This window comes from Vigna umbellata, chromosome 7 (assembly GCF_029865625.1).
Source record: "Vigna umbellata cultivar VRB3 chromosome 7, Vumbellata_1.0, whole genome shotgun sequence".
Taxonomy (NCBI): Eukaryota; Viridiplantae; Streptophyta; class Magnoliopsida; order Fabales; family Fabaceae; genus Vigna; species Vigna umbellata.
The window spans coordinates 38559553-38584254 of NC_142171.1; the positions used below are offsets into that span (position 1 = coordinate 38559553).

General features: G+C 35.5%; 2 protein-coding genes, 1 long non-coding RNA gene and 1 other non-coding gene across 4 annotated transcripts; 1 reads left to right on the plus strand and 3 right to left on the minus strand.

Moving 5' to 3' along the window:
- Positions 1–328: 328 nt before the first annotated feature.
- On the minus strand, positions 329–2728 carry LOC124824164 (protein CURVATURE THYLAKOID 1D, chloroplastic). The gene is made up of 5 exons (XM_088093890.1): positions 2561–2728; positions 2144–2367; positions 805–909; positions 640–711; positions 329–564 (listed from the first exon to the last, which is right to left on the minus strand). The coding sequence occupies exons 1-5, from the start codon at positions 2682–2684 to the stop codon at positions 493–495; spliced, it is 597 nt and encodes a 198-aa protein (XP_087950016.1). The 5' UTR covers positions 2685–2728; the 3' UTR covers positions 329–492.
- Positions 1852–1945, minus strand: LOC124824170 (small nucleolar RNA snoR128). Its single transcript, XR_007027696.1, has one exon. It is a non-coding gene; the product is annotated as a small nucleolar RNA snoR128 (small nucleolar RNA).
- Positions 2729–6042: 3314 nt separating the features above from the next.
- On the plus strand, positions 6043–6402 carry LOC148195945 (uncharacterized). The gene has a single exon (XM_088095326.1). The coding sequence runs from the start codon at positions 6043–6045 to the stop codon at positions 6400–6402; it is 360 nt and encodes a 119-aa protein (XP_087951452.1).
- A 12750-nt stretch (positions 6403–19152) lies between these two features.
- LOC148195946 (uncharacterized) lies at positions 19153–19705 on the minus strand. Its single transcript, XR_015780728.1, has 2 exons — positions 19488–19705; positions 19153–19399 (listed from the first exon to the last, which is right to left on the minus strand). It is a non-coding gene; the product is annotated as an uncharacterized LOC148195946 (long non-coding RNA).
- Positions 19706–24702: the final 4997 nt, after the last annotated feature.

Consider the following 24702-nt stretch of genomic DNA (forward strand, 5'->3'; position numbering starts at 1 on the left):
ATTCAGTCATCTAGCCGAGGTGAAAAGGATTATATAAAGGACTGTATTTAGCTAGCTCAGATGACAAGAATTTCACTAAAAAAATATAGTTCTCTATTCACTAAGTAAATCCATTTTCGGTTTAAAAAAAATACTATTTCAAATAAAGATGTTCAAATCACCTCCGTTCTTCTCCAAATGTACTTCCTAAATTGTAACCAAAGGAAGCTTTTCAAACCCTAAACCCAACACTACGTTATCGTTAGATATCCAGTTTATTTTAGAAATCTATAAAGAGTGAAAACCTAGACCTTACATAACCAAAAGAAAAATCGAAAACACACAAACAGGCAAAAATACCTTGCTGGCTATATTTTTAATTCTCAACCAACACTAACTGTATGCTGCATATAGAGTAATGGCTCAGTGCGGGGCAGACTAAACCAAACCAAAAGTAACTGTTACTGTACAATCATGAAGTGGCAACACAAATGTTACATCCGTTTGGGAGAATCAATTATCTTCTGAACCAAAAATTTGCTCCTTTACCTCCTCTATTTTAGTAGCCAGTTCATCTCTACTTTGCTGCATGTTAACAAATTTAATTAATCTGGGCACAACCAAGATGCACATATCAATCAAACATAGTGAAATTAGTACCTTGAAAAGCAGATAACGGGAAGTAAACCATACTGTGTATGCAAGCCCAACAACTTCCAGCAACTTAGGAAACTGTGCAACAATAATGAACAACAAACATCAGTATTTGAAAAAGTTGGCTTTGGGTTTGTGAAAAAGTTCACATGAACATCAAATGATACACACCAATGGGATAGAATCAATTGCACCCACAACGGCGGTTGTTAGCCACAGAGCAGTCAAGACACCACCTCCATACAAGACAATGGAACCAGTGTCATTTGTGTCAAACTGTTAAAAGGCAAAAAACGAGACCAGTTAGATTTTATAAACACATCAAATCTACGTCTACTTAATTTTAATGGCAAATCAATCATGGAATGCATTCATACAGAGAGCGAGAATTACACAACCTTCTTTCCAGGAGTAGTAAAGAAAGCAATCAGTTTTCACACGCAGCAGACCTTAATGGTGCATCACAAAATCAAATCAAATTAGAAATAATGTATTGATGTTATGAAGACGATTTAAAATCAATATCAAATCACTTTGGTAAAGAAACCGAAGGAACCCACACATTGATGCTTCCTTCAGACAAATAGTTTTCCAACAGTTTTTAGGTAAGGTTGTGAAATCGAAATGTAACAATAATACATTTGAACCAAAAATACTGAAGCAGGGAAATTTTATATAGAAATGAAACTGACTCTTAATAGCAGGGAAAACTCATTTTCTACTTTAGAATATTTGATTTCACACAAGACAGGTCAATGAATAAAAATATAATGAGAAAAAAAAACTGTACCTTGGAGAGACATTGACATAACCTAAACTACAAGAAACAAATCATTGAAAAAGAAAACCCGGTGTACCAGTACCATAACACTAAGGAGTACAAGCTAACCAAGGAAAAAAAATGAAGTTTGAGACACGATGAAGATGGACAAACAATCATTAATAAGTCATTAAAAAGGTTTATGTCCAGAAAAAACATGTAGCACAAATGTTGTCAGAGCAATCACATGGTCTGACGTTAAGTATAAACTACAAACACGACACTAGCAATGGCTAAAATATGGATAGAAGAAATAAAAAATATCATTTCTAAAACGAACATTAAAGATAAAAAAATGAAAATCAGGCTTATGATCGAACACTGGCAGAAATGCACAGAAAAGGCTAAAACCATATACAATTTCACAAAAAAAAAAACAAAAAGGTGAACGTAAAGAGTTGCTCAGGTAACCGCTCAGATCGACAAGATTGCCGAAATATCACCAAGCATTTTCTAAATGCCGTCAATAAAACTGGATTATCATCATAGCAACTCCATACTTGAAATGGAAACAAATATAGCCAGCCATATAAACGCCATCAAATCAACAAACCGGTTCGTAAACATAACAACTCAAGATTTGAAATGCAAACAAACATAAACAGGCATGAAAAAAATAAAACAGGCGTCCTGAACGACAAATTCATAGTTAAAAAGTGTAATAGGAAATGTGGTTAACGTGACCCTCACATTGAACTTATCCAGCAAATCAAAAGACAAGCCCAGTCCTTCTTCGGGTAACTCTGTCTTTGCGTTTTCGTTCACCGTTTTCTCCAACTCGTTTTTATCATCAGCTTTACCATCCTCCAGGGTTATCACAACATCGCGTTTCTCATTGAAAAATTGACTTGCCCCACTGGATATTTCTTCAGAAGGTATAGCCCTTGGCAACAAGTTTGTCAAGAAAATAGATCCTGTCGTGTAATAAAATACAACAAAAACAAAAGTCCAGTATTAAAATACATTCACACCAATGGCTCCATAAAAGATACACAAATAACGCCATACAACACGAAGATAATCAAAAATCAAAGAAAAACACCAAAAAGACAGAACCATCGGTTTTTGTTAGGATTGAAAAGAAATTGAAAGGGATACAAAACGTACGAGAAAAAAGTGTGACGGTGGGAGTGAGAAGGGATACTCTGTGAGAAAGAGAGGGCTTAGGGAGAAAAGAGGAAGCGTTAGGAAGTTTCGAGAGAGGGATGGGCTGAACTGTACAAATCCCCATTGCTGCTATTCTGATTTGAGGAATGCTGTGATAATTTAGGGATTCAGTGCTTCCTTTTATACAAAGTGTTTCGTCTAGGGTTTTCGTTTTCCCCTCTTTCCATTTTCTCTGTTTCTTTTTCCCTATTTTATTGTTATTTTATCTAATTACGTTTTTACTTCTTAAACTTTAGAACAATTATGATTTTATTTCTTTATATTTAAAACAATTTATTTTAATCCTTCGAAATGAACAAAATATAATTCTAGTCATGATTTTGAAAATGTTCTAGTATATCAAATTTAATACTTAGAGACCAAAATCATATTTTATTAAATTTGAAGAACTAAAATTAACTTTTTATTTAAATGATAAAAAACCATATAAACTAAAAATATAATTAAAAATTTTACTTAAATTTTTTTATTGTATCTATGCTATCTTTTCGTACCACATGCTCATTATTTATTACAATTTTTTATTTCATAAACGATTATTTCCCTCTGACTATTTTTATGGACAGTTTAAATTATTTTTCCAACTTTTTATTTGTTATTTATCAGGTCAAAAGAGAAGGCTAATTAAATAATTAGGATGATGTAACTCAAGGATGGTTGAAAATAAAAATAATTTATATTTGTATCTATACCTCATGTGTTGTAATTAGATAAATTTTAAAAATTATCTTCTAAATGGCCCAGCGTTGCTTCTTACACCATCACCCACTACTATCTGCACCTCCCCATTTCTGTTTTGTCATTCGGTTAATTTAATTTTTAGGGTTAATATTTTTCAACTTCCACCCATCCCATTAATTACCTATTAATGGTCCCCTATATGAATGCATGCAATACAGACAAGTTCTTCTTCCTCTTTAACTTTTGACTTCTTCCTCTAACTGTTTCATTATGCATTATCTTGTGAAAGTATGATGGTGTTTCATTGTGCTGTGAGTGTGGTGGTGGTGTGAGTGTGTTTAGTGGGAGGTTGCAAAGGTTGCTGGTGGTAGTGCAAGGAACTGATCTAGAGCGATGCCAAAGGTCAGTCTTGGTGGTGGTGCTTGAAGGTGTAGTAGTGAAGGTGCAGTGCAGCGTCTCAGATGTGTAAAAGAAAAGAAGAGGTGTTGACATCCGTTGACGGATGCTAACATCCATTTAAGGTTCATCTTTTAAACTTTTTTGTTTTATTATATTACTTTATTGTTATTATTTTTATATTATTTTTGAAGATATTTTAATAATGTAATATATATATATATATATATATATATATATAAAAAGATATATCTTTTAATAATGTATTTTTGATGTATTATTTTTTATGTTTTTTTTATGTATTTTAATAATGTATTTTTTAAGATCTTCTCGTTATTAGTTTATATTTATATTTTTTATTTAGCACGTTGTTATATATAACTAGTTTTTAAATTTAATGTTTTTTTATAATATATTGGTTTATTGTTATTTATGATGATAGTTAAATAATGTAGATACATATTTTTTTATATGATTTTTGTATTTTTTAATTATATAAAAAATTAATTATTAGTTTAATTATATGAAATATATAATTTAATTATATTAATATTTTTATATTTGGTTAAATATATTTTTAGTTCCTCAAAGCGATTTTATTTTTCGTCCCTCTTTCAAACTTTGGTACACTTTGATCCTTGTCCTTAAGTAAACTATAATTTTTCGTCCTCCAAAACTAATACCCTTAAAATTACGCTGAGTTGGCTAATTGTGTGCTACCTTATTTTTTTCTTTTTCTGACACAAAGTCAATTTTTCCTGCTTCTCTTCCTCCCTCTCCCTCCTTGCATCTGACGCTGAGCTTTTTCCACTCTTCTTGTTCATCAAACTCCCTGTCAACGTCGCAGCCGCACACCTCCCCTCCTTGTCCAGCACCACAAATTATGATATAGCCATAGCCAAAAATATGCATAATTATGCCACAACTAGCTTCGTATATACACATATCTATTATTGCAAATCACGAAACTTCCTGCAACCAAACAACTTCTCATTGTGGAGGCAATTATACCTTTCTCTAGGCTTAAAAGTCATTTAGATTCTTAGAAAAATCAAAGGCAATAACATTGCTGTCAAACCAGGTTCTAACCGATACCAATTTTCCTTTTCCTTTTTAACCCAATTGTCATCTGAAAACTACAGATACAAAGCTACACAAAAAACATGCACGGGAGCTTGTGCCACCAGCGCCGACCCTAGTGTAGGTGTATTAATAGGTGGCCCCGCCACACTTGGAGGATTTGGAGGGGCAGTTTCCTCCGGCGGCGGCGACGGTGACTGCTGCATTGGCGGCAGCAGCGAAGATGGGTTTGCGTCGGAAGGATGAGGAGGGGTTGGATTTGTAAGCGGAATGGTTGGTGGGGTAAGATGGTATTGAAAGGAGGAAGGTGGGGTTGGTGAATTGAAATTGGGGGCGGAGATTGCATGTGGAGGTAGACGTGAGCAAGACCCATCAGAACATTCATTTGCAGTTGTGTGGTGGCGACGACGTAAGATCCCCAATCCCAGAACAACGAGCACCGTGACTATGAAAATGAAGATCTTTGTTGCTTTCCCCACGTAACACATTGTCTTGTTCTTTTTTCTCCACAGATGGGAAAAGGATTTCGTAAATGTCAAAGATAGTGGGGCTTTGTCTGTGTGTCCGACCATGAAACTTGATTTCCTTTTCAGTACAAGTTCTTTTCCCAATATTTGTTCATCTGCTTCAGCAGTGACTGTGTGGGTCTTCTGCTTTCTTTTTTGCCTTTTTCCATTGTATTTTATAATTTTGAGGTGAGTGGTGGAGAGGAGTAGAACAGACCATACACTTTCACAGAGAGTCTTTGTCAACTACTCAGATGAGTTAAGAGATAATGGAACAAGAATAGTGGAAGAAGCTCAATGTAAGATGCAAGGAAGGAGACCGAGGGAGAGAAGCAGGAAAAATTGACTTTGTGTCAAAAAGAAAAAGACACTGTTAGCCAACTCAGCGTAATTTTAACGACGTTAGTTTTGGAGGACGAAAAATTATAGTTTTCTTAAGGACAATGATCAAAGTGTACCAAAGTTTGAAAGAGGAACAAAAAATAAAATCGCTGATAGTTGATGGGCTAAAAACATATTTAACCCTTTTATATTTGTTTGAATAATTATTAATTATGTTAATGAGACTCACTATAATTTTATAGGTGATTATTGTTAACATGGATGAATATCTTCATATGGATTCTCAAATTGATTCTAGTTTCATATCTGATTTCTCTTCATTTATCAATGAAGTTGTAAAGAGAGATTTGACAAATAAATTTACCACAAATGAATTATTTTGTTCACGGGAGCACTTAATTGAATGGGTAAGAGGGGATGGCTTATGATTTAGGATTTGTTGTGGTAATACTAAGATCTGACATAGCTACTGGTGTACGGGGAAGAAAAACGTTCGTCATACTTGGATGTGAAAGAGGGGGAAAATATCGAAAATACAAAGTCGATGCGGTGCCTAGTGTATACGACACTCGTAAATGTGAGTGTCCGTTTAGATTAAAGGGTAAACCATGTTCAGATGGGGACAAATGGGTGTTGAAGGTGATGTGTGGACATCACAACCATAAGTTGGCTGGAACTTTACTTGGTCACCCTTCTGCTGGCAGGTTAAATATGAGTGAGCAATCATTACTGGTTGATATGACAAAGATTAAATGCTTGTATATGGTCTTATCATAAGAAGACATCAATCGCCTCCTTCCCATGCCAGGGAAATGCTCGTATATCCAACTCTAGAAAATTAATTTTTTCAATTAAATTTCATCCATCTTCGAACATGGAAATAAGTACATGAAGTAAATGTGGAAGCTATAAGTGTACTTGTAACAGAGTCAAATATCCACCCATCTGCCTCGTGGAAACCAGACTCGCATCCCTGAGCTACTCGTATAAATAGGCGAGTGCAACAACGCTCCAAACATACCTACCACGCATGTATGTCTCTAAATAGCAGTAAATAAGACACGCGTATAGAAGTGACACTCTTATTTGCAAATATCATTCATCTAACTAGATGCAAAAGATATACTCTAGCAACATAGTCCCACTACTGCGACTCACAGCTCTGAACATAGATTTGTCTAAGCCAGCTCAGCCTGACTTTTGGTCCATTTGCCTCCTCCATCTCATCACGAGCACTGCCACCATCAACGCCAAGGAGGTCCACAAGGGTTGTACGAGCCTCCTCAAACTCCAACTCCTCCAAATCACACATATGTCCCATCACGGGCAGGTGAAGTAATGTCGAGATGTCATCAAGAGTAACTAACATCTCCCCTACAGGAAGATGGAAACTACTGGTCTTGAAATGTCACCTCTCGATGAATCCGAGGAGTAAGCCCTTATCGACGTAATCATAATAAATTTGTGTGAGAGGCATCAAAGTGGAACTCAACACAATGTGTTGAATTCCCTCGAGCACGGTCCTTACTTATTTACTTTTTTTCCATGGGAGATCAACTTAAGCATGTCCCCTCGATCATACACATCAATATTTAATAAAAATTTTATTCCAAAAAAAACAATAATTAAAATATAAATTTTGCACTCACCTGGCCCTGTGAAATAGCATATGCAACATGCTGAACATAGTGTATCAGCAATGAAGCATCACATGGACCTCCAACAAATCCACCGAATCCTCTTGTATGTCAGGAACATCTGCATGCTCCTCATCATCATCGTTAGGGGCCTTAAATGCCTCCTCCTGATCATGAGTCTCATAGGCCTCATATGTCTCCGCTCCTCAAAGGTTCGCTCCTCAGCTATAGGTCATCCTCAATAGGAGTTGCACGCCTTCTACGAGCGAAAGCGATAGGTCTTCTTTGAGCTTCGCCCTGTGCCGAACTCTCTCCTCAAGAACTAAAAGATGCACCGTGTGTTCTTACCATTTCTGACAAAAAATTAATTGTTTTATTTTAAAAATTAAATAAAAATTTGTTTTAAATATTATTAATAAACTATAAAAAATACAATTCAAAATAATTAAACTAAAATAATTAATTTATTAACTAAAAAAATAAAATAAAAAATTACGCTAATTAATTCAAAAAAAATTTTAAAAACATTTCCATATAATTATTATTAAATTAATATTAATTACAAATACAATTTTACTATAAATAAACTGAATACAAATACAAATTTACTAACATTAACTATAATTAAATTAATAATATTTATTTCAACAAATAAAATATTTTCAATATATAAAAAATTACGTAACTAATTAAAACTTAATCAATTCATTTAAAAACTATAAATAGAAAAATTTATAAAATATTAAATTAATAATCTAAAACGTTAAAAAAATCTAAAAATATATCAAATAAATATATGTGAAATAACTCTATATATTCAAATTATATTACTGTTTAAATAAAATTAAGAAAAATATTTCAAATAAATATATATATATATTTGAATTATAAATTCTAAAATAATTAAAATACTAATGAAAAAAAATGCAGAATCTGAAGGCCAAAACGGATATCCCACATCCGTTTTGGCCTTCGCAGACTCTGTTAAGGCGATAAGCAATACAACCAGCAGAAAGACAATGCACAAGCAACAACAAAATAACACAAATCCAAAGCAAAAAAACAATAATACACCCTAAATTAAACTACCAAACAATGCTAGAAAAGAATGGTGAAAGAAAACTAATGAAGAAAACCAACCTGGATGGAGACAAAAACAAGCCAAACGAAATCTGGATTCACGCTCCTCCATGCTCTTCCACATCAGGGATCAACAATAATGGAAGTAATGAAACCCAAAAGGAAAATGGGGAAGAGACAAATGAAGGAAAAAGAAAGGAAAGGAAGAAGAAATGAGAGGAAGTGAAACAGAAACGGGGAAGAAAAGAATTCGTGAGAGATGAGTGGGGTGCAGCAGTGAGTAAATAAGTAGAAGTAAGGTTTTCAAATTAATTAAAAAATCCTAAATGATAAAAGTAAAAAAAGTTTTGATCTAAGCATAAAACTGGAATTAAAAAAATATGGATAAGTGTAGGAAACAAGGTGTGATAGTGGAGGGAGCAACACTCATGGCCCAATGCAAGGAGAAGACTGTAGTGCTGCAGGGAGAAGCTTTCTAACATCCGAAATGGAAGGTAATTTAAAGCTTGTTTAGCCCAATAGTTTGTGAGGAGCAAGTGTCAAATTTAAAGCTTATTAAAGTGTTACATTTAGGATTAACATAGGAAAAGAAACTATTAGGAAAAGTACTGAATTATTCATACTTATTATGTGGATATGTTTATTTTATATTGGTTTCTTTGTCATTTTTTTTATTTTTAGTAATTAAAAAAATTATCATTTTATTTATATTTATTCTGTTGATACTTGTTTAATTTTTTAGTTTTATTAATTTTTTTATATATATCAGTTCTTCATTCTAATTTTTTTATTTTTCTTTCTATTCTTAATATAATGTGAATTAAAGTTATTGATTAAATAAGTAAAAGTTAAAATTATCGAACGCTATAAATATATTGTATGATTAAAAGTTTGATAATGTAGTGTATAGTAAGAAATATTAACCGAGCGGTTACAAACAACCAACCGGATATTTAGGTAATCTGTTTATATCTTATTCTGTTTATATTTTATTGGGCTTATATCAGCTCAGGATCCATGAGGTAAATTATAAATACAAAGCCAGGGCCAAAAGCCAGGTACGTTCCACTTACGCATTATTCACTCGCTACTCTCAAATACTCAATAGTGATAATCATTCACTAAATATTCAACCAAGAGCCGAGGCTCTTCAAATCACACGCCTAACTTGGGCGTCGGAGTACCTTTTGCAGGTACATCCTCCCTCGTCAAGAAGGAGACCGATCGGTTTGTGCCAACACCGATCGGCCAATAGCAGGAGTTTGGAAGCGAGCGAGCGGCCCAGACACGTCAGCAGGTTAGTCTCTCGGTCCCCAAAAGTATCCACCGAAACATTTTGGCGCCCACCGTGGGGCCGAGCGGCAAACCCAACGGCGACTACGAGGAGCATGGAGGAACAACAAAGCTGAACGGTAAAGCCCGTTCCCTATGAAGCACTCTACGTGAATCATCATCTCTACGTGAGACGTCATCCACAAGATAAGTATTTTTTGAAATATGAATATTTCATAAAATATCTAATTGATAATAGATATTATAACAACTATTTTTATGTTAAATATATAGTATAATCCATAATATATTATATGATATATGATATATAATATAGTACATAACTATAAATATAGTTATCTAATTATTATAACCGAAACATTTTCTGGCGTGATTCAAATAGTCAAATAAATTATTGTGTTAGAGATAACTATCAACAACAATATTATAAAATCTCAAAACGGTTTTGATACCTTGTTTATTATCTATGTTATTTATTCGGTGCAATTCATAATATCTGGTAACCGAATCATTTATTATACGGTTATATACCATAATATATATCATCATGAGAATTTCAGCAATGAACATCTTGAACAAATATATATCGAAATCCACGCCATCAACTATGCAAGTGCAGACTAAGATCTAGTCATAAACGAACTTCATGCTTAAAGTATCATGGAATTCAATTAACGAAGGGGAAGTCTCCTATTGCAAACACTGATTGCCAATTTTGTCAGCAAAGTTCATAATTAACGATCAAGTCCAAGACCGAGCGGTAAATCCCTCTCGGAAGAGAGGTAAAACCCTCTCAAAGCCGAACGGTAAAGCCCGTTCCCTAGGAAGCACTCCTAGGTCGAAGACCGAGCGGTAAATCCCCCTCGGGAGAGAGGTAAAGCCCTCTCAACGATGAACGGTAAATTCCGTTCACTAGGAAGCACTCCTAGCTCAAAGCAGAGGTAAAACCCTCTCAAAGCCGAACGGTAAAGCCCGTTCCCTAGGAAGCACTCCTAGGTCGAAGACCGAGCGGTAAATCCCCCTCGGGAGAGAGGTAAAGCCCTCTCAACGACGAACGGTAAATTCCGTTCACTAGGAAGCACTCCTAGCTCAAAGCAGAGGTAAAACCCTCTCCAAGCCGAACGGTAAAGCCCGTTCCCTAGGAAGCACTCCTAGGTCGAAGACCGAGCGGTAAATCCCCCTCGGGAGAGAGGTAAAGCCCTCTCAACGACGAACGGTAAATCTCGTTCACTAGGCAACACTCCTAGCTCAAAACAGAGGTAAAGCCCTCTCGGTTAAAGTCGAAGGTCGAGAGGTAAACCCCTCTCGGTTAAAGTCGAAGGTCGAGAGGTAAATCCCTCTCGGTAAAAGTAGAAGGTCGAGAGGTAAATCCCTCTCGGTTAATGTCGAAGGTCGAGAGGTAAACCCCTCTCGGTTAAAGTCGAAGGTCGAGAGGTAAACCCCTCTCGGTTAAAGTCGAAGGTCGAGAGGTAAATCCCTCTCGGTAAAAGTAGAAGGTCGAGAGGTAAAGCCCTCTCGGTTAAAGTCGAAGGTCAAGAGGTAAACCCCTCTCGGTTAAAGTCGAAGGTCGAGAGGTAAACCCCTCTCGGTTAAAGTCGAAGGTCGAGAGGTAAATCCCTCTCGTTTGATGTTGAAGGTCGAGAGGTAAACCCCTCTCGGTTAAAGTCGAAGGTCGAGAGGTAAATCCCTCTCGGTAAAAGTAGAAGGTCGAGAGGTAAAGCCCTCTCGGTTAAAGTCGAAGGTCGAGAGGTAAACCCCTCTCGGTTAAAGTCGAAGGTCGAGAGGTAAATCCCTCTCGGTAAAAGTAGAAGGTCGAGAGGTAAAGCCCTCTCGGTTAATGTCGAAGGTCGAGAGGTAAACCCCTCTCGGTTAAAGTCGAAGGTCGAGAGGTAAACCCCTCTCGGTTAAAGTCGAAGGTCGAGAGGTAAATCCCTCTCGGTAAAAGTAGAAGGTCGAGAGGTAAAGCCCTCTCGGTTAATGTCGAAGGTCGAGAGGTAAACCCCTCTCGGTTAAAGACGAAGGTCGAGAGGTAAACCCCTCTCGATTAAAGTCGAAGGTCGAGAGGTAAATCCCTCTCGGTTAAAGTAGAAGGTCGAGAGGTAAAGCCCTCTCGGTTAATGTCGAAGACCGAGAGGTAAACTCCTCTCGGTTCCTGTTGAAGGACGAGCTGTAAATCCAGCTCGGTTAGTGTCGATCGTCGAGCGTCGATCGTCGAGCGGTAAAACCCGCTCGCTTATTATCGAAGACCGAGAGGTAAACTCCTCTCGGTTCCTGTTGAAGGACGAGCTGTAAATCCAGCTCGGTTAGTGTCGATCGTCGAGCGTCGATCGTCGAGCGGTAAAACCCGCTCGCTTATTATCGAAGACCGAGAGGTAAACTCCTCTCGGTTCCTGTTGAAGGATGAGCTGTAAATCCAGCTCGGTTAGTGTCGATCGTCGAGCGTCGATCGTCGAGCGGTAAAACCCGCTCGCTTATTGTCGAAGACCGAGAGGTAAACTCTTCTCGGTACCTGTTGAAGGATGAGCTGTAAATCCAGCTCGGTTAGTGTCGATCGTCGAGCGGTAAAATCCGCTCGCTTATTGTCGAAGACCGAGAGGTAAAATTCCTCTCGATTCCTGTTGAAGGGCGAGACGTAAATTCCTCTCAGTTCATGTTGAAGGACGAGCGGTAAAACGCCATCGGTCTGTCTTTACATGGAAAAAGTTCTAAAAAGAACTCTCTTCAACCACCGACAAGAGCGGCAGAAGCTCACCAATACAACAAACACACCCTCCCTCAAACTCATAAGTCCTATAGTTAACCACGGCTAAAGCCAAACGCTTAACTCGGACTTGGGGGGCATAATGTATAGTATGAAATATTAACCGAGCGGTTACAAACAACCAACCGGATATTTAGGTAATCTGTTTATATCTTATTCTGTTTATATTTTATTGGGCTTATATCAGCTCAGGATCCATGAGGTAAATTATAAATACAAAGCCAGGGCCAAAAGCCAGGTACGTTCCACTTACGCATTATTCACTCTACGCTACTCTCAAATACTCAATAGTGATAATCATTCACTAAATATTCAACCAAGAGCCGAGGCTCTTCAAATCACACGCCTAACTTGGGCGTCGGAGTACCTTTTGCAGGTACATCCTCCCTCGTCAAGAAGGAGACCGATCGGTTTGTGCCAACACCGATCGGCCAATAGCAGGAGTTTGGAAGCGAGCGAGCGGCCCAGACACGTCAGCAGGTTAGTCTCTCGGTCCCCAAAAGTATCCACCGAAACATGTAGATTTTCTTAGTTTGTACAGAAAAGGACAATGGTTCCATGATTGGAGATTAGAAGGTTGGGAAGAGACGAACGAAGAATATAAAGGTAAGAGTTTGATTTTTTCATTAAGGTGTTGGGTATATTTTTCGAAGAGGTTTTTTTGGGTTATCTAGTACTCTTTTTTTTTCACATTTTTTAGGTTTGGAATTTCATTGAGTACGGACGAAAACATAATTTATGTGCTTGCGCGATTGAATGAAAAGTTAAGACTTTAGACTTTAGGTTTTGTTTGATTAGTTTCTATATTTTTATTTGAAGCGTTTACATTATTATTTTTGTGCTAATGTGTCTCATGGTTTTGAATGTAACTTGGACAAAATGTTGTGATTCTCACGTCCTTTTTTGCATCTATGGTCAGAATTTTTTTATATATACTCATTTTTGTTTTATTTTATCTGTGAAATAGGTTTTATAATAAGCTAATATGTTTATTGTTATGTTCGATTGGTTTACTCCTCGGGTTAAGTTGCTTTTATATGCATGATTTACTTATATTATGGTTCTTGGATTCATTAGCTTTGGTGTTATGTACTTTAAGCTATTAATTATCTTCTATTATTGTTCTTTTTTTTAGATTCATTCATGTACTCATCATAAAACAAAGGTAATGTTTACAATTTTCTTCATATTCTAGAATCCTAAGTTTGTATAGCCTTCTTGAGTTATTTTGCTTGTCCTTTCATAAGTACTCTTCTTGAGGTATCTCTTGGAGTTTGGACTTTTGCCATTCCTTCTTCAATCTTAATATTGCTTCTTGTTGTAGTAACTCGTGGTGATTGCTCTTGTGCAACTTTTTCTTGATCAATAATTAAATCATCATCCCATTCTTGAAAATGATTAATCATCACATTATAAACAAGTATATCAATACGACTCAACTCATATACATTAAAAACATTACTTATTTGGGAATTCTAGCATGTAAGCATTGATGTTGCTAATTGGAATAAGTAATATCATCTTGGTTGTAACCTAGGTTTTCTCTAAATTGATAATCTATCCTTCCTAAATAAACCCATACCCAACCAATTGGAGTATCATATTTACTTTTTCAAGTTCATTGCTACACAAAATAGAATCATGGTTAGGAAAGGGATATTAATTAATAGAGATTACAAAATTAAATTCATACCCAATCTTAAATGGAAAGCGGAAAGTTGTGGAATTTATTATCCTATTGTAAATAAACTTTTCACGAGGAACATAATCCTCTCACTATCTAATATGTTTTAAAAATAAAACATTTTAAAAGTTCAAAGAAAATTCTATTAATTGACCATCAATTTAAGGTAGTTTTATTTTAAATTTCTCCTATTATATTTTGCTAACATAATGAATTGTTTATATTAAATTCAGGTTTTATGTTAAGTTTAACTCTTCTAATTGATACAAAAATCGTTTTCATGTGAATAATTTATTCATTTTCATTGGTAAATTAGGAAAAATATGTTTTTTTTATCAAACTTCTTCAAAATCACAACATTACCATGATAAAAATAATAAATATTAATATATGTATTACAAGTTGAGGAAGAAGATAGTTCACTTAAATATGTTAACATAAGGTGAGATGACCTCTTCGACACCTAGAAGATATGTAAGGAAGACACCTCAATCAATACGTCATGGGAGAAAATAACCTCACACACTCAAGTAAGTAATATTTTAAATGTCTTTCTATTTTCTTCCTTTAAATGATAATTAAATATTTTTTTTATACACTAATAAAAATTATACTACATCACTTACTTGACCAAAATCATACAAAGAACAAAAAAAAAAAACAATTGAAATTTAACATATACATTTTATCTTTTGAACTTCAATCAATATTAGAAGGTGATAAACAAAATTCATGACAATAACATTAAGTTGTTATATTATAGTAAATAAATTGTCTTTAATAATTAGTGATAAATCACACTTATGATAATGAGTTGGAAATAAAAATAATTATATGAAAAATCATCAAAAGCATATTATACATGATAAAAATAAACAAAAACTACAAATATTAAAAAGAAGTAAAAATGATCAAATATGTGTCTTATTAGAAACAATTTGATACATCATTCAATAAAATCGTACAAAGAAAAATAAATGTATAATTAAGAGAGTGATAAGATGAAAACTACCTTAAATATCTAAGAAGAACTTTTCATATCTCAATCTAACAAGGATAATGAAAATCATTTTAGCAAAATAAGAGTTCTTTAAATGAAATAAAAATCAATGATAAATGTAAATAAAAAGGATAAGTTTATCCTATTAAATACTTGAAATTGAAAATCAAATGTTTTATATGAAAGAAAAAAAAAAACAAATGAGTACAAATATTCAAATATGAGACATAAAAATTATGTAATTAATTGTAATTATTTGAACATAATCGCACAAATGTTATGATAAAACTAGTACAAAAATAACTTTTTATGACAACTTATTATGCCGGTTGGAATCCACCTGTCATAATAAGTGATAGTGAAAAAATTGTAAATAAGAAACATTTTTTTCACTAGTCCTAATTATAATCACTATAGAAAGTGACTGGTAACCTTTCTACAATAAAGAATAAAATTTTCAATATAAATTCTAGTTATAACCGATGTAGAAAGTGAGCGATACAAATTTTATAATAAAGAAAAAAAAAATTCTATACAAATTCTACTTAGAACTAGTATAGAAAATTGGTTAGCATGGTAACTATTTTGTAATAAAAAACAAACTTTCTATACATGTTTTAGTTATAATCGGTATAAAAAATAATTTCTTATATTTTTTATTATTTTAAAATTAGATTCTCTCACATTACTGTCTTTTGATATGCAAAGTCATCAGCTGCCTTGTTAAGGTCTTTGTCGACATTCATTAGTGTTGCCTTGGTTTTGTCATTGCTGACGTTCCTTAGTGCTGCAATGGTACAAGGATGAGACGCTGAATGATGGTGACGTAGGTGTGCAAACTTCCACAAGCAAGCATTTCACAACATTATCCACGATGAAGACAATAATTCAGATGCGAAGGGAAATGCGATTGACGTGCACAAGGTTCTTTGACGACGATGGGGTAGTGGAAAAAGGTGATGTGGGAGAGGCAAATGGCCTGCTTGAGTGCGAGTGCGATAAGGTTGGAGAAGAGAAAGGAGCTAAAGGAGTAAATGTTAATAGTAATGAGGTTCTTTGCAATGGCAAAGGGAGCGCATGTTGGATCGAAATTGAAATTGTTTTGCAAATCTTTAGGGTTCCACGTTAGGCCTATAAAGTTAGTAAGAGTGAAAATCGAGTTTGTTACCAATAAGGAGTATTGGTAAATCTTGAAGAAATTTGTTTTGATGATGCTACAAGAAGTTTTAGTTGAAGAAGATATTAGAATTAGTTAAAAGCAATTTGTAGAAATTAAATGTAGTAGGAAATTCTTGTAAACCTTGTAAACTTGCATTTTTAACTGCAATAATCGATTATGGAATGGCAATAATCGATTATCACAGAGTCATACAAGAATAATCGATTATCACATCATATAATCGATTATCACATTTTGAAAACCCTGTAACGGACTTGAATAATCGATTATCACTTACAATATCGATTATTCGTGGCAGTTGAAACTTAACCTTAGATATTCAGAGCAGCTGGCTATATAGTGGTTTTTCTGTGAAGATTAAAAAAACAGGAGTTGAACTCTGAGCTTTTGAGAATACAGTGTGATCTGAGGAAGTTCTAAAAAGCTAGTTCAAGTGCTTTGCCTGGTCTCGTGAATAGGAGAAGCTCGCGTTTCGTGTGTCGATAGTCGGAGCGGTTCTCTTCGAGTTGGCAAGGTGGTCATCTTCCGGTTCGTTCGTCGAAGGAAGGTTTTTTATTTGTTTTTATCCACTCTTATTGTAATTTGTGAAACTGTTTTTAGTGAAAACGTTAATCACTTTTTATAGTGATTAACAACTGGACGTAGATTCTTTTGAATCGAACCAGGATAAAAATTCTGTGTTGAATTTTCTTGCTCTCTATACTCTTTACATTTTACGCATATCAACTGTTTGATAAATTTTCTCTAAGAAAATTGTTTTTCTAAAACGGACTATCAAAACTTGATTTGTGACCGTAACACGCTTTCCAAATATTTTATTCCGCTGCGCGACTCTATAACGGTACCGATTGTTCCTACAGAGTTCATGTTCACTTTCGCGTCTAACGTTGACACTTTCTATACAGATTGAGAAATCGATATAGAAAGTCCACTTTCTATACCAATTTTGGAATCATTATAGAAATTGAAAACTTTTTGCGCCTTTATTTGTACTGATTCTAGAACCAATATAGAAAGTTGTTTTTAACCTGCGTAAAAAGAGTCCTCCTACATTAGTGTAAGAGGAAAATTGCCTTAGAAATGTGAGTGAATTTCTTAAATATAAAGCAAAACAATTAGAAAAAACAAAAGAAGTATCTAGCAAAAGAAAAAAAAAAGAATTATAAAATTAAAGACCAAATATATATATATATATATATATATATATATATATATATATATATATATATATATATATATATAAAACAAATTGTAGATACTTTATTAATTTAAAATGGAGGAGATAGGTATTAAGAAAAATATAAGAACAAGGGCTAGATAGAAATGTATGTATTCGTCTTCGATCCTATACTCAATTTAAAAAATTAAGTATTATCTATACCTATACCCGATTAATAAAGATATTATTTGTCAAAATAGAAACAAGTTTGGATAATATTTACCATAATGAATTTATTTGTCATATAAAAGTGTGTATGAAAGATTATTTTATACTTAAAAATGAATACAAATCCTTTAAATCACTACTTTACATATAATAAACTTCTATTCCTTAGTGTAGTATAAAAGTTTTTCAACAACAATACTTAATCTTAAAAGTGTTTTTATTTTTTTTTTCTATTTTTTTAAACACATTCAACTTCTCACGTATTACTTTTACACTAATATCTTAAAATTAATTTTAATATCTAAAATTTGATGTTAAAATTTATTTTTATTTTAAAAAAATAGTTTAATTCTTAAACTTTAAAAATAAATAAATAGTTCTTTTAATTTAATTATATTAATTTTGTAACATCCCAAAAATACAGTATAAAAGCATATAATAGAATAATCACATTAATAATACCACAGATCAGTTCTACACATAACGAGGTACTATTATGGCCGAACGACCTTACATAATAGTAGAGAATTAAAAACCGCACACTGGCTACAACTAGACCGAACGGTTTACAAAATAAACTTATACCAAACGGTCTTACAAAAGATGGAGCCAACAACTGATCAAACGGTCCTAAGGTTCAGTCTTTACTTCCACCTCTTACAGTGCTTCTTCCAGCAGCTCTTCTCCTTCTACTCACATCCACACGGATTATCATTGCAACAGGGACGAAGACAACAAAACAGACAAAATGAACAAGACGGAAAAAAGGTAAGCTTATGTAATTTAATCCATGTAGTAACATATTCAGATCACATAAGTGCTATATCAATCAATTTCACAAAATCAAGCATTCATTATTGCATGCAATAAACCAACGTTTGACTCTGACCGTCCGGACTGAATGAATTCTGTGTAGCTACGACGTTTGTGCACCCGGATGATGTAGTAACTGGGATACCCTCAACAGCCACTAGTGCAGAAAGGGGTTTTAACGTCCAATATTTTGGCCTTTTGACGTCCGGCGTACGTCCGACGTTTATGTGGGTGACGTCGCTCAGACGTCCGTTGTCGCAGGACGGACGTCTCTGTAAACGTCCGTTGTGTCAGCACGGACGTCTACATGAACGTCCGTTGTGGCAGGACGGACGTCTCTGTAAAACGTCCGTTGTGTCAGCACGGACGTCTACATGAACGTCCGTTGTGTCATGACGGACGTCGACATGAACGTCCGTTGTGTCAGGAGGGACGTTTACATGAACGTCCGTTGTGTCTGGACGGACGCCTATATAAACGTCCGTTGTGTCTGGACGGACGTCTATATATACGTCCGCCTCCTCCCCCCGGACGTCTACCTTGCTGAAATGTTTTAGGTAGGAGCTGGGGGGTGGACGTCCGTGTGTGCACTGACAGACGTCTGTAGACGTCCGACTGTGCACTAACGGACGTCTACTGGGCGTTTTTTTTTTAAAAATTAGTTTATTTTTTCAATAAAACCACACCTGAAAAGCAGAAAAATGTCCCAGAACAATTTTGCAATAATATAAAAATGCGTTTTATATAAACAAAGTTCTACTTAATGTGGAGTTCAATCCACTACCAAACTATCAACATAAAACTTAAACTAAAAAACTAAACAATGTTCAACAAGAAATATAACTATTCCTAACTCCATCTTTGCAGAAGATAAGCGGTCCACTCCTGCCTTATCTGTTTAATTGTGTCTTCTGTAATAGGCGATGTAGTCTTGAAGCGCTGCAAAATTCAACAAAGATTCATTATTGTTTCATATATAGTTGTAGATGAATATGATTTGTAATGTATTGAAGGTATACATCATTACCTCATTCCAGTCATCTGTAATGACTGCTCGAATGATGGTCTTAATCCAACACATCACATAGAAGCCACATTCCCATGAATCTACCTGGTGGTTACACTAAAATAACAAACTAAATAGTTAAGAATTTAGATCATTCAATAACATAAATGAAAAGGAAACGTTAAATGACTTACAACCTTTGGATACAAAACTTGAACCAGTTGACCACGAGATTTACCAATAACTCTGTACAGATTGAAAACACAAAGTATAATTAATATGACTATTTTATCATAAAAGTTGAAGGTGAATAAAACTTGAACCAGGTGACGTGGTTTGCTGCTCCAGTAGTTCTCCATGCCAAGTCCAAACGGTATAAGTCCTCATTATGCCGTACATGAATAGATGGTCACGCACATTGCCTAAGTCTTGCCGTATTTGATTAAGACAACGCACACAAGGACAAAAATATTTCCCGTTGACGGACTTAGCATTTTGTTCAACGTATTGCAAGAACTTTGAAACACCCTTCTCATACTCTTCACTGATGCGACGTTCCTTCATCCAGCTTCGATCCATACTATGTTCGTAAAATCATTAGTTCAAGTGTTTTAACTCTCACAAGGTTAGGCCCTACCCATTCAAAAAAACTAATTTTCATAATTATATCAGCCACGTGCATTGAAGTCTACATCATAAAATTGATAAGATTTCGGCAGCATTTCGCATTGGTCTCCGAAATACACGAAATGAGAGTAGTCAACGATGACCACAATCAAATATGCATCCGGAGAACAACACAAGTACTGAACCGAAATTTTATCAATCTTATCCTTAAACTCCAAATGACATGGAATTGCAAATTATGGAAATTAATTTTCTCAAACTGTCCAATCGGACAATTCAAAATTTAACACAAACGATTAAAAGATTAATCGTTTGTCTTAAATTTCAAACGGGAACTAAGTGTCACTCAATGATTTGATACTTATATAATACACAACTAATACAGATATATTCAAAAGCCAATTACGCAGTCACATTTTACAGTAAAAAACGTGCATTCACAAAACTCAATTACATGCATACAAAAAAATTTCAACCAACAAGCTAACCTGGAAAGTAGATTCGAAATGAAAATGATGAAAACGGAGGAGTGAACGGCCTAAAACGCAGTCCAAAAACAGTCAAAGAAGCCTCCAAGAACACGCAAGAGTCTACAAAAAAACGGACCGAAAACGATTTTTAATCGGTTCAAATCAAAGGTATTTCATCACAGAGCAATGTAATCGGATTGAAAATGAATTTAAACGGTCCAAAAACGAGAAAACTCACCTGGAAATCAATGGCGCAGCAGCGTTTTGCGGAGGAAGACGATGAACAGTGCGTTTCCAAACGTTAACTGGTCACTGGTTCGCGGGAGCACGATATTATACTCTTAGACGTCCGGCGAGCTTGTGGACGGACGTCTATAAGAGTATAGACGTCAGGTTCGTCACTAATGTGACGTCTTTGATGATTTAAAAATGATATTCGCGGGTGGGTTTAAACGTCCGTCCTTGGGTGGGCCGACGTCTGTAATATGATAAACGTCCGTTTTGGGGAGCTGACGTCTATTATATTGAACAAACTGAACGTTTCAACTCCCCATGGCAGATCCTCAACGTCCGTCCTACGAGGGCTCTGACGTCTATAATAGTCTAAACGTCGGGCCCCGCATATGGGACGTCTCTGGACCTGAAGAGAATTAAATATCCAACCACCCCTGTCAGTACATTAAACGTCCGTTATACGGGCTCGGACGTCTATAATATTATAGACGTCCGTGCCCTCGTAGGACTGACGTTGAGGGCCTGAAGAGAATTAAATATCCAACCACCCTGTCAGTACCTTAAACGTCCGTTATAGGGGCACGGACGTCTGTGTTTATTATAGACGTCCGAGCCCTCCCAAAACGGACGTGTAAGTTCCCTACTTGGGAAATTGAAACGTTCAGCCTCGTAGACGTCCGTCCCCCTGAGACGGACGTCTAAGGGCTGCAATGGGTATAACGTTCAACTATAAACGTTCAGCCTTTTAACGTCCGTCTCCGAGGACGGACGTTCGCTAGAGTATAAACGTCCGTCTCGGCCAGGGACGGACGTTCAAAGCCTGCAAATGGTTTCCACTGTTCAGCCAAATGAACGTCCGTCACTTAAGACGGACGTTCACTCAAGTATAAACGTCCGTCTCGGCCAGGGACGGACGTTCAAAGCCTGCAAATGGTTTTCACTGTTCAGCCAAATGAACGTCCGTCACTTACGACGGACGTTCACTCAAGTATAAACGTCCGTCTCGGCCACGGACGGACGTTCAAAGCCTGCACATGGATTTTCACTGTTCAGCCTAATGAACGTCCGTCACTTAGGACGGACGTTCACTCAAGTATACACGTCCGTCTCGGCCAGGGACGGACGTTCAAAGCCTGCACATGGATTTTCACTGTTCAGCCCAATAAACGTCCGTCACCTAGGACGGACGTTCACTCAAGTTTAAACGTCCGTCTCGGGCAAGGACGGACGTTCAAAGAGCTCATAGGTGTTTACTAGTTCAGCCTATTAAACGTCCGTCCCCCAGGACGGACGTCCATAACATTATAAACGTCCGTCGCGACCAAGGACGGACGTCCAAAGGGCTGACACGTGTTCACTTTGTTCAGCCTATAAACGTCCGTCTCCAAGGACGGACGTTCATAACATTATAGACGTCCGGCTAGCCCCAGGATGGACGTCTACAGTTCCACTTATTTACTAATATGCCACCGGTCAATTATATACGTTGGGGCTTTTGTGGACGGACGTCTATTGGGAGACGTTAAAACCCCTTTCTGCACTAGTGAGCTGTCACCCGAGGTTAATCCGTTCCGTCCAAGATTACCTTGTGGACTAGGATCTCCTGCCATTCTCACACATGACTTACCCCTCTCTACTTGAGAATGAGTAATCATAGAATATCAGGATAAACACCAGTTAAGCATAACCACATTCATACTTTACCATTCCAATACCAAATCATGAGATATTCCTCTCTGGAATACTCTTTTCATATCCATATTACTCAATTCATATCACATTCCATCATATTTCATTATCAAAACATCTAACCAAACCAATTGGAACAGAAACTCATGTGACATCGAACACTGAATCCATACTCTCAACCCAAGGACAAGACTGAACACTTGGGTGAGACCGAGAGATCTTCAACTCATAAACAGATCAAAACCGAAAGAGTTATTATCAGAGTTATGAAAGAAACCGAAAGGAATAACGCTCTATAGTAAATAACAGAGCCGAACGCTATTTACTAGGTAAACCATTTCATTGAACTAACTCCTGAGAGTTCAAACCGAACGCCAGAAGCCTAGGCCGAGTACTAAGACTCTAGGCCGAATCTCATTTAGAGACCGTTACTGTTTGACACCAAATACTAACAACTGACGAGATACTATGAAGAAACCAAACACTATTTATACTTAGCTTTTGGCATGAGACTAACATTAAAGAGACCTAGTGCTAGTCTAAGACCGAACACTGTAGAAACCGAATGCTATTGAGTTTGGCCGAACGCTCTTCTTAAAAAAAATGGTAATGATAGATTAGGGATACGACCGAGCACTTGATTTAAGACCAAGCATCACTTAGACCGAGTGCTAGGTTTATGACCGAGCACTACATAACTTATTCAATGAAAGAATATATTCTAATTATAATTAGATGAAACTTATTTTCAACAAGGATAAATATCATATTTAAGAATTTAGGTATTATTGAATATCTTAAAGAAGCTGTTTTAAGGAGTCCAAAAGAGATACTATACGTAGATCGAACACTTTATTTACAAGTATACTAAGATAAACCGATCGGTCATCGACTGATTCTTCCTAAAGAAAGAATCCGTCCAGACCGAATGCTCAAAGGGAAACCGAACGGTCAATGATGACTTTCGGTTACAGTTTACATAATTATGCAGACTATTACAGAATCACTCTCAAACCTTATTCCTACCCATTTCATAGCTTTCATTAATCTTTAAATACTTTTAAACAACATACAATATTCACCATCAACCAAATCATAAAACACAATATCATTCCAGTTTCTCATCTTTTATACTCATATACTCATACAGCCAATAATGCAGTAACAACCATACTTCATATTCATTAAATCAATCAAACAACATGAAATAATTAAAACAATAATCTTAATCAAATTATATAAGCTTCCTTACCTCTTAAAGTGACCGAACGCTCAACAATGCAGGATACTGTTTACCACTACACTTTCTTCTACCCTTAGAGTTTACTGATCACAAATTCTAGACAAAATAAAAGACCAGAAAATTATCAAAAATCACATATAGAAAGGTGATCAACCTATGCAACTAGAACTTGATTTGCATGTATCAGAAAACCACTCGACTGAGAGAGGAATGAACTTACCAGCTCAGAATCACAAACTGATCGGTTTAAACGAAAGCTCTTGACGCCTGAAAAACTTACATGGTGCCTGAATGATGATCGGAGAAGAAAAAGTGAGAATTTCTTAGAGAGAAGATGAGGAGATTTAGAGAGAAGGAGGAGGAAATGGTTTCAGTAGTTTGGAGAAGAAGGAAATCATGCAGAGAAGTGGCACGCCATTTGAAATTTGGCATTAAATACTGCCGTCACTAAAACCGAAGGACCACTCTCCTGCAGCCACCTGTTTTCCACTATCTGAAACTCTAACTCTCTCTTGATACTTGACTTCCACTACTTGGGGTTTTTAGTGGACTTTTAATGGGTTCTGACAATTTTTTTTATGTAGAACAATATTTTAAACTGATATTTGAATTTGAATTGTTTATACCATTTAACCTATTTTACTTCAAAATATTTAAAAATTATTTATCAAATTGAATAAAAAGACTATATCTATTAATTTTTAAAATTTAAATAAAAAATAATCAAAACTTAAAACATCATTCAATTATAATTTTATATCCAAATTTAAGAAATATAAACATATTCAATCTAAAATTAATGATTCAATTTATTTATTTTACACATTTGACTATATACATACCTATATTTTTATATTTTACCTTGACGGTATTTAATGACCACCTTTCCATTTATAACTTTTTTCATTCATAAAATTTAAACTCAAAATTTTATTTAAAGAACCAAATCTAATATCACCGAGAAAAAAAGTAG

Coding starts and splice junctions, on each gene's coding strand:
- LOC148195945 (XM_088095326.1), top strand. CDS start 6,043: ATGGCTTATGATTTAGGATTTGTTGTGGTAATACTAAGATCTGACATA.
- LOC124824164 (XM_088093890.1), bottom strand. CDS start 2,684: ATGGGGATTTGTACAGTTCAGCCCATCCCTCTCTCGAAACTTCCTAAC. Junction 712..804: donor CAATTGATTCTATCCCATTG/GTGTGTATCATT, acceptor ATTGTTGCACAG/TTTCCTAAGTTGCTGGAAGT. Junction 565..639: donor CCCGTTATCTGCTTTTCAAG/GTACTAATTTCA, acceptor GTTAACATGCAG/CAAAGTAGAGATGAACTGGC.